The following is a 9,502-nucleotide window of genomic DNA, read 5'->3' as shown; positions in this document are numbered from 1 at the left end:
GAACTGAAAAAGCTCAGACCTTTACCACTTTTATTGCATTCATAAAGTTTCCTATTCTGTGAGTGATTGTATGTTTGCTACTGAACTAGGACAAACAGAAGTATTTACACTGTCCTAGTACTCATGGTGTTTTTCTGAAATGGGAGCTTACTGATATATTAACAATGAGAGAAGAAAATCAATTACTTTTATACTTGTACATTAAATTTAACAAGTATACTCAGCAAGGGGACTGCTACATGTCTTCTATCTGTTCTGAGAGAGAGGTATGTTGTATCTTTTCACATCCCTATGCTCATGTGGCTTGTATCCAGAGTAACATATGATATACCTAATGAAGGAAGAATAACAAATATAAGGTTTCCACATTGAGTTCAAACATTTTGACCTTCTGTCATCATAGACTTGTGGTATCTGGATTAAGGCCTCTCCACAACAGCTGCCCCTTGATTTGTGACTCTAACTGCTCCCTCGTTAAACTTAACAAGTATATGGGTTAAACTACTTTCTATGGACTAGTAGTGTAGTAGAGAATTTTAGAGATATACTCATCACCTTTTCAACATGTATATCTTTTATAATATGAATAATATGAAATAAATAAATTGGAAATTTACAGCGTAGCTCTCAATGTATTATGATTCAAATGGTAATATAGGATAAGACATTGTTTCCTTGACTTCTTTCTCAAAAAGAATGATTTGACAAGTTCAGTTCATCTATCTGAAATTAAGGTATATGATTTTGTGAGATGAATTTAATAAACATCAATGCACTTTATTATTTACACTGTTGCTTTTCTTTAAAACATATAAGATACATTACAATTTCTTTAGAGGTACATTTGTATCAGGTTATACATGAAAATTACCTTTCATGTCTTCTAGAACTTTGACAATGTTCTTCAATATTATGGTCTTCCCAGCTGTATCCTAAAAATATAGTGCCAGAAAAATGTATGTCATATATTTTAAATTGTAAATAATTTAGTTATCATTTGAAGCAAACCTTACAACCATGCCTGATTTATGTACCCCACTCATCTTTCTCAATCATATTACAAAAACCATCATTAACCAATGAACAGTTGTCCCCGTATGTGAAACATGAAAGATAATTCAGTCTTACCTATACTAGTAAGGTTCCTGTAGGTCTCCACCATCACATCTTTGTAGAGACTCTTCTGGGAAGGATCCAGCAAAGCCCATTCTTCCAAAGTGAAGTTGACATGCACGTCATCATAGGTCACTGCATTCTAAAATATCCCATACATGTGTACAACAGAGTTTGACAACACTGTAAATATATACTTCTTTGACAGTATAGTCATATAATTCTGGTGCTCTCCATACTTATTCCATGACATAGACATCATAATTTAATAACTAAGTCACTTTAGAAGCACACTGAATAGGAGGTTCACCTCTGTCATTTCTTAACTCTTTAAATAGGATATCACCTTCAAGAGTAATGCCTATTCACCAAAAATGAAAGATATGTAAACAGATCAACAGTAAAAGTACAGATAATAGAAATTGTATGAATGATTAATTCCTAACAACAAAAAAGAAAAGTAAGATGAAAAAGGCTAGATGCATTGAATCACGCCTCTAATCCTTGCAATCAGAACGCAGAGGCATGTATATATCTATTTGCCTCTGCGTAGAATACAAGTCTAGTCCATGCAATCACTTTTAGGAAATCCGGAAATACATATTAAATACCTGTTTCACATAAAAAATTAATCAAACAAACATAAAAGATAGAAATAACTCAGAGATTTTGGCTGAAGTTTGAACAAAGAGTTATGTATTAACTTCAACTCTTTATTCATCTACCAGAAACATGAAGAACCCCAATTTAAACTGCACCATAAATAAGATTTTACTAAAAGGCACTGTGTGCTTTAAAAGTTACAAATGGACAAATGAATACAATAGCAATTAACACGCTGATTACAAATAACACAGAGCAGAAAAGATATTTCAACAGTACAGAGTCCTCCTGGTCTTGCATGTAGGTGGGCTCATGGGGGATCATAACGATCCATTATTCCAAGTTCAGGGTTTCCAGTACCATCTTTTGATCAATATAAGAACCAGGTACTCACATGGTGCATATCCATGCATACAACTAAAACACTCTTTGTAAAATAAAAATTCAAGACAAACAAAGACAGGCAGGAAGAAGGTTATGCACCTGCAATCCAATGACTACGAAGGCACAGGCAGTATTAATGTCATGAATACATGCCATCCTGGGAAACAATGATACACTCTGTAAAATATTAAAATTCAAGATATGGGTAAGCTCAGTACAACAGCATATGCTTGACAGGAACAAAACCATCATACAACAATATAAAAACAAAAAGGCCAGGAAGGCTGGCCCACCTTTAATCCCAGTACTTGGAAGTCAGAGTCAGATCTCTGAGTTTGAACCCAGCATGGTATACACAGCTAATTTCACGATAGCTAGGGCTACACAGACAAACCTTGTCTTCAAAAATAAACAACAAAAATGAAAAGAGTACACTAACAAACCACCTTAGCAGCAAATAGCAGTTAATTCTACTGAATCTTGTGTGATTTGGTGATAGAGTTCATGATGGTGGGGAAGTTATGACACCAAAAGAAGAAAGTTGACTGATTAGTTTCAACCACAACACATAGACACAACGAACAGGAAATAGCTTGAGGCTATAGAAACTCATATTGCGGGATTCCCCTCTGTATGCTGTGATTATCGTTACTTATTAAAGGAACTACTTTAAGCCTATAGGAGAGCTATAGGATCTTAGAGATCTTAGAGAGCTCAGAAAGGAATTCTAGACACTAAAAAAATGAAGTTTAGCTGCATTTTTTTCCCCAGATGGGATTTGCTTACTGATTACATGCTGTGGCTCCTTTAAGAGAGCTTTTCCTGATTTAGAGGAAATCAAAATCCAAAATCAAAAAGCTGAACCATTTTGAAATGCCAGGATTCTGGGCCATGCTGCCAGCACAAACTCTGACTCTTTCTGGAGGACCAGCTATGGGGTCTGTGAGCAGATCGCTAATGGCAACTTAGATACCCTGTGTGCCTGAAAATGGGGCAATGTGCATGGCTCTCAGAGGCACCAAACATGCCTCTGCTATGTTGCACTGGGTGGAGCAAGCAGGCATGCCATATTTGCTCTACCAATGGCACAGCCTAAGTTCATAAGAAGTCCTTAGCATTTTTAAGAAGCACTCCTGAACAGTAAAGAATTACAGATACACAATAGGACAGATTCTTACATAAAAGACCTCTAAATGAAACACAGTGTGTTTAAAAAATGTACATAGGCTTGGGAGAGAGAAGGAAAAAAATATATAGAGAGTTATAAAAAGAAGTAAATGGTTTATAAAAAGTGAAATGAAGTCTTTAAAGAGACAGAGTACAGACAGTCATAAATTAAAGGAGTAAATAGAATAAAATAAATATTAAAAAGTGATAGAATAAAAACAAATAAGCCACATAAAGATGGACTATATATAGAGTGTCTGGATCATGTATATTATTGTATTTTCTTTGAATTTTTTGACTATAAAGGAGCTACAGTAACTAACATATATGCTTCAAACGTATCATCACTTCAGAATTTGGTTCTAAGGATTTATTGCTTTGGAAAAGAGGTTGTTCTTTTATGTCCACAGAAGGATGAGAACCTGTGGAATCCTTCAAGACTAATGTGGTTTGATGAATCAAGACTGCCCAAAAGGTCGCTGTGAACACCTCCAAAAAATCACTTTGCCAAATAAAAATCAGGAAGCAGTTTGGAGAGAACTTTGCCCATATTCCGAAATACTGCTCATAAATTTTTCTTTACATTTAAAGGGGGATATGCTATAGAAATTTGCATTGGTTTATTGATACAAATTTAAGGTCAATTTTATTATATGCATTTCTGCTCTTGATTAAGGTATTGTATTTGTGCAGCTCATTTTAAAATGTAATGTATAATTTAAAATATAGGTAAATAGAGAGTCATCTATAATAGTAATAGTCAAGTTTGTAGTCATGTTAGTTAGATTTTCTAGATGTACAGAGATGTATTTCAGATAGATAGGGATTCTTCAAATCTTTCAGAGACTTGCAGAATATGACATTTAAAATGTTTTAAGAGCTTAAGACTTATCATGACAATGAGACACTGGTGGTACCAATCTACTGCAAGAGGATGATGGGCATCGAAGCAGCTCCTTATGGAGTTTGTTAGACATCTGGGCAAGAAAGTACTCTTGCCTGGACTGCTTGATGAACTGGACGTGCAGGACCCACAGAGAAATGACTGCTGAACTTGCCTAAAGGTGAGATGATTCTTCTGGGTTCCTGATTCATGAAAGAGTCTGCCAGACATTCTGCAGGACACAGAAGAAACTGATGGACTTTTCCATTGCAAGGCAGAACAGGTTTTCAAATTTCCTGCTTCCTGGAAAGGTCTGCTGGATACTATGGGCCTCTGGGCTGAATATTGGATGCCCCAACAACGCAGAAGAACTTCGGGTGATTGTCTGGGCAACGAGATGTCTGTCATTTCTAGAGATTTGGAAGTTGCTTACAATATACTTCCTGTTTATTTAGGTAATATTATGTCCTTCTGGGGTTTTTGATGGAGTTGAAGAATTTATAGTTGTAGTTAGTTTTCCTTAGTTATGATAAAAGATAAAGTATTGTAACTGTAATTCTTGCATGATACCTGTTTTCTTATTTGTAATATTACTATGTTAAAATTAAAACCTTCCTTTTCATTTAAACAGAAAGTGGGAGGTAATATGCGATTCCCCTATGTATGCTGTGATTATCATTGTTTAATAAAGGAACTGCTTTGGGCCTACAGCAGAGCTGTAGGGCAGAACTTTGGTGGGGGGGAAACTAAACTGAATGCTGGGAGAAAGAAGGTGGAGTCAGTGAGAAGTTATGTATCCCGGCCAGACACAGATGCTGGGAACATTACCTGGTAAGCCACAGCCATGTAGCAATATGCAGGTTAATAGAAATGAGTTAAATTAAAATGTAATAGTCAACCAAGAAGAAGCTAGAGCTAATGGGCCAAGCAGTAATTTAATTAATACAGTTTCTGTGTGATTACTTTGGGATAAGCAGCTGGGAACAAACAAGCAGCTCTCTTTACTATATCATATCACATCCCCAGTGAGAAATTTCATACAGAAAGGCTTCTCCTACTAATGGTTTCACAAGCAATCAAATGAAAGTTACCAAGAAGAGGCACATATTAAAATACATCTTCCTATCTGGGAGGTTTTTCATTCAATAAATTACATTTTGACCTGGGTCACTATAGGCTCCTGGTATTTATCAGGAAAATTAATTTAGTCACTCATAGCCCACAATAGTCCCTACACTGTTCAAAAGTTCAAAGTCTCTTCTGATGCTCAAGACGATCACGTGACAGTGACTTGTCCCACAGTCATTCAGTCCCAAAGAAACACACAGAGGTCTACATTAATTATAAACTGGTTGGCCGATTAGCTCAGGGTCCTTATTAACTAATTCTTACATCGTACACTATCTTATCTGTGTTAACCTCATTGTTTGGTCCCTTTTATCAGTGAGGTGTTCTCATCGTGTTTCCTCTGCATCTGGGTGATGACTGCAGACTGAGCCTTTCCTATTACCAGAATTCTCCTGTTCTGATCACCCCACCTAGCCTTCCTGCCTGGTAACTGGCCAGTCAGCACTTTATTATACCAATCAAGTGACAAATCTTTACAAGGTACAAGATCATTGTCCCACAGTAAATAACATCTTGTAAAAATCAGAAAACAACTACATCTTTCCAACATACAATGGTACAGAATACCATTTACACTCCAAAGTAGAGAAATGGAGACACAGTGAGGGAAGATTGAACCAAGGCAAGACTGAAGCGTAGCAGGACAAACATCAAACCTTGTAGCTCTGTCTCAGATGCACAGGGCTTCAGTTTCAAAGGACTTAGATGGCCCTGTCTCTGCATCTTCTCATACATCTCTCTCTTTGGTTACTTCTACTCCCTATATTCATCAAGCTCTCCATAGAAGATGTCTTATAGCTTAGGCATCTCAATATCTTGAGGTATCAAAATGCAACCTAGGTTATATCAAAATAAAAGTCAGCTGTTGTGGAATAGTATTGTTAAGATGTGTTATATTTGTTTATATTGTGAAACATTGTTTCAGTGATGCAAATATGTGATGCATTCTATTATATTGATGATGCAAATATTTGATGTATTCTTTTATATTGCATTTCTTTAATTCTGTAAAGATATGATACTGGACTGGTCTAAAATACCTATTTGTCAGTAGCTTGGTAGGAACGAATAAGAATGGCTGGAAGGCAGAGAGAAAAAATGGCAGTGTTGCTTTTCTCCACAAAACTGGCTTTTTATTTCTTTCTACACCACTCATTTTATTGCGCTGTAGACCTAAATAAATCATCAGTAATAAACACCCAAAAGAATTAATACTTTGTCTCAGAAATTATGCAATTACTTTTTAATTTGTCCTTACTCGATTTCTCAGGGAATGGAGAAAATTGGAATGACTTGGGAACAAAATATTATACAAATGACCCATAGATAAGTTTTTTCATGAAGTCTATTTCCCACTAAAATCCTGTGAACTCAAGCTCCACTGTGTGCATTACTTTCAACACCCCCATATTTCTTGTCCTACAAGAATAGCTAATTACGCTCTGTGGACAGTTGTATATGGCTTTTACCATCTAAACTCCTAATATTTTCAACGTTCCTCCAAAAGACAACATTCCCACATTCTACCCAGCAACAAAATCACTTTGGGTGTACCAAATTTTGACCTAATCATGTTTGATTCTTGCTGTGATTAAATTCACTAAAAAAAAGCATATGAGGTAATAAACAGGCTTGTTTCACTGATATTTCCAGATCACAACCCACAACTGTGGAAGTTTAGGATTTAAACTCAAGTTAGGAAATGAAGGCAAGAGACACAAGAAAAAAATGTTTACTGGCTTTCTCTCTTGCTTAGTCCACTCTCACAGATTCAGCAAGCTTTCCTATCCTTCTCAGTCACTCTTGCTTAGTGTGTGATGACATCCACCATCAGGGAAAGAGAAGAGCCTTCCTATATTAATCATCAATCAACACAATTTTCCCCAAACACAGTAAATAGCCATTTTGATCGGGTCAAAGCCTCAAGTGATGTTCTCTCAGATGACTTTAATCTACATCATGTTGACAGCTGAAGCTAATTAACGTAGAGATGATAATATACAAGAAGATTCTTTTTAACACAAAATCAATATATTAACCATAACAAACATGAAGAATTGGAAAACACAGATAGGTCAAGAAATGGGAAAAGGGCCGGGCGGTGGTGGCGCACGCCTTTAATCCCAGCACTCGGGAGGCAGAGGCAGGCGGATCTCTGTGAGTTCGAGACCAGCCTGGTCTACAAGAGCTAGTTCCAGGACAGGCTCCAAAGCCACAGAGAAACCCTGTCTCAAAAAACCAAAAAAAAGCCGGGCAGTGGTGGCGCACGCCTCTAATCCCAGCACTCGGGAGGCAGAGGCAGGCGGATCTCTGAGTTCAAGGCCAGCCTGGTCTACAAGAGCTAGTTCCAGGACAGGCTCTAGAAACTACAGGGAAACCCTGTCTCGAAAAACCAAAAAAAAAAAAAAAGAAATGGGAAAAGTAAGCCTCTAACATCAAGAAGAGAAAACTAAAACTGTCTCTGCAAAAAAAACTTCCTAAACCAACAAATGCTCAGGGACCTCATAATATAGTATATTTTCTGAAAAAGAATGATGAAGATCTATCATTTTCTAGAGAAACAATAAATTTAGATGATAATTAATAAAATAAAAAATATATATGGTATCATAGGCAAAACAAGACACAAAGACAGGCCTACAAATACATATCATGGTTCCTTAAACAAGAATGACAAGATACTAACCAAAATTAAATAACAAGATCACTGGCCAGTAGCCATCCTGTGCATTCTAGTTCCCTCCTTTGCTGATAATAGAAACTGGATTGGGTGAGGAGAGCTGTCCACCAAATTGGTAAATTTGCATAAAACTTCCTGATGTTTTAATTTTATGAAAAACAGTTTTGATTACTAAAAGGATCTCATTCTCTCATAAAAAGAAAATTGTATTGATTAAGATCACTCAGGCACCATTTGTTTCCTATGAATGAAGATTGCCTGTAAGTCTGCACCAGAGTGAGGAAATAAAAACTTTTTCAAACCAAATGCAAGATAATAAATAAAAAACCAGTGTATAATTTGTATTATACACATAAAGCAAGTTGTTTTGCTCTAATTGTTTTATGAGGCACAGTACTTTTGAAAAGAAGCTTATCCCCACATTTTGTGTATGTTTATGTGTGAGAAAGAATGTCTTCCATGTGTATAAGAACAGAGGGTGTCATGTCAGATGCCCCGAATCTGGAGTAGCAGGTGGTTCTGAGCCTCCCAACTTGTAAATTGGGATATGAACAGGCCTAATAATTCCAAGTCAATGAAAAATTCTTAAAATGTAGACTGGCATGAGCTGAGCAACACTTTAGCTACATCACTTTGGTTATTTATGGGGAAAAAACTTTTACAAACTTATAGAGCTACAATGAAAATCAAGACGGCAGTTCCTCAGAAAATTGGGAATAGATCTACCCCAGGATGCTGTTGTACCAGTCTTGGGCATATACCATCTTTTAGTTACTTTTTTTTTTTTACTCTTTGGCTCTTTTGGGAGCCCACCATACAGCTCCCAAATAAATCACATGGAAAATTATTTTTACCTATGAATGCCCAGTCTTAGCTTGGTTCTAGTCAGCTTTTCTTAATTTAAATTGTTCTATCTACCTTTTGCCTTTGGGCTTTTATCTTTATTCTATATACCTTTCTTTACTTCCTACTCTGTGGCTAACTGTGAAGTTGGTGGTTAGTCCCAGACATTCTTCTCTTTCTTTTCTTGGTCCTCAATCCTTCTCTCTTTTTCCCCTTTTATTTATTCTCTCTGTCTGGCATCCCAACCTATCCATCTCTTGCCTAGCTACTGTCCATTCAGATCTTTACTTAGATCAATCAGGTGTTTTAGGCATGCAGAGTAACACAGCTTCACAGAGTTGAAAAATGCAACATAAAAGAATGCAACACACTCTTGCATCATTAAATAAATATTCCACAGCATAAATAGATGTAATGTTTCACAACATTTCCCCTTTTGTCTAAATAAAAAAGGAAAGGTTATAACTTTTCACTTTCTCCACAGCTGCCATTTCCTTTTCATTAGCATTAAAAAAATAAAGTTAATAAACTACTGTGCAATCTATAGCTATGGGTATTAATTACTCCTTTCTGTTTATTAAGCATATCTTTTAGGGGGACAGATAAAACATTAACTAGTTAATCTTTATCAATAAAAATTGGGAGTCAGATATCAGGGGTAAAAACCTGAAAGATCTGAGAAACAGTGAAGAAGCCACCAG

At 36.3% G+C, this 9,502-nt stretch overlaps 1 protein-coding gene across 1 annotated transcript; it reads right to left on the bottom strand.

Annotated features, from left to right (window-relative positions):
* Positions 1-246: 246 nt before the first annotated feature.
* Positions 247-9,292, bottom strand: LOC119821895 (zinc finger protein 431-like). Its single transcript, XM_042055613.1, has 4 exons — positions 9,275-9,292; positions 1,129-1,255; positions 872-932; positions 247-391 (listed from the first exon to the last, which is right to left on the bottom strand). The coding sequence occupies exons 1-4, from the start codon at positions 9,290-9,292 to the stop codon at positions 247-249; spliced, it is 351 nt and encodes a 116-aa protein (XP_041911547.1).
* Positions 9,293-9,502: the final 210 nt, after the last annotated feature.

The sequence above is a fragment of the Arvicola amphibius genome, chromosome 8 (genome assembly GCF_903992535.2).
Source record: "Arvicola amphibius chromosome 8, mArvAmp1.2, whole genome shotgun sequence".
NCBI lineage: Eukaryota > Metazoa > Chordata > Mammalia > Rodentia > Cricetidae > Arvicola > Arvicola amphibius.
Note: the sequence above shows the minus strand (reverse complement) of the source record. Positions and strands in the feature narration are given on the sequence as shown.

What these genes read in the sequence shown, in the direction of transcription:
- LOC119821895 (XM_042055613.1), bottom strand. An exon ending in CAGGAACCTTACTAGTATAG is followed by an intron (nt 933 to 1,128) that starts GTAAGACTGAAT and finishes CTATATTTTTAG; the next exon opens with GATACAGCTGGGAAGACCAT. An exon ending in AGTTCTAGAAGACATGAAAG is followed by an intron (nt 392 to 871) that starts GTAATTTTCATG and finishes CTATGATGACAG; the next exon opens with AAGGTCAAAATGTTTGAACT.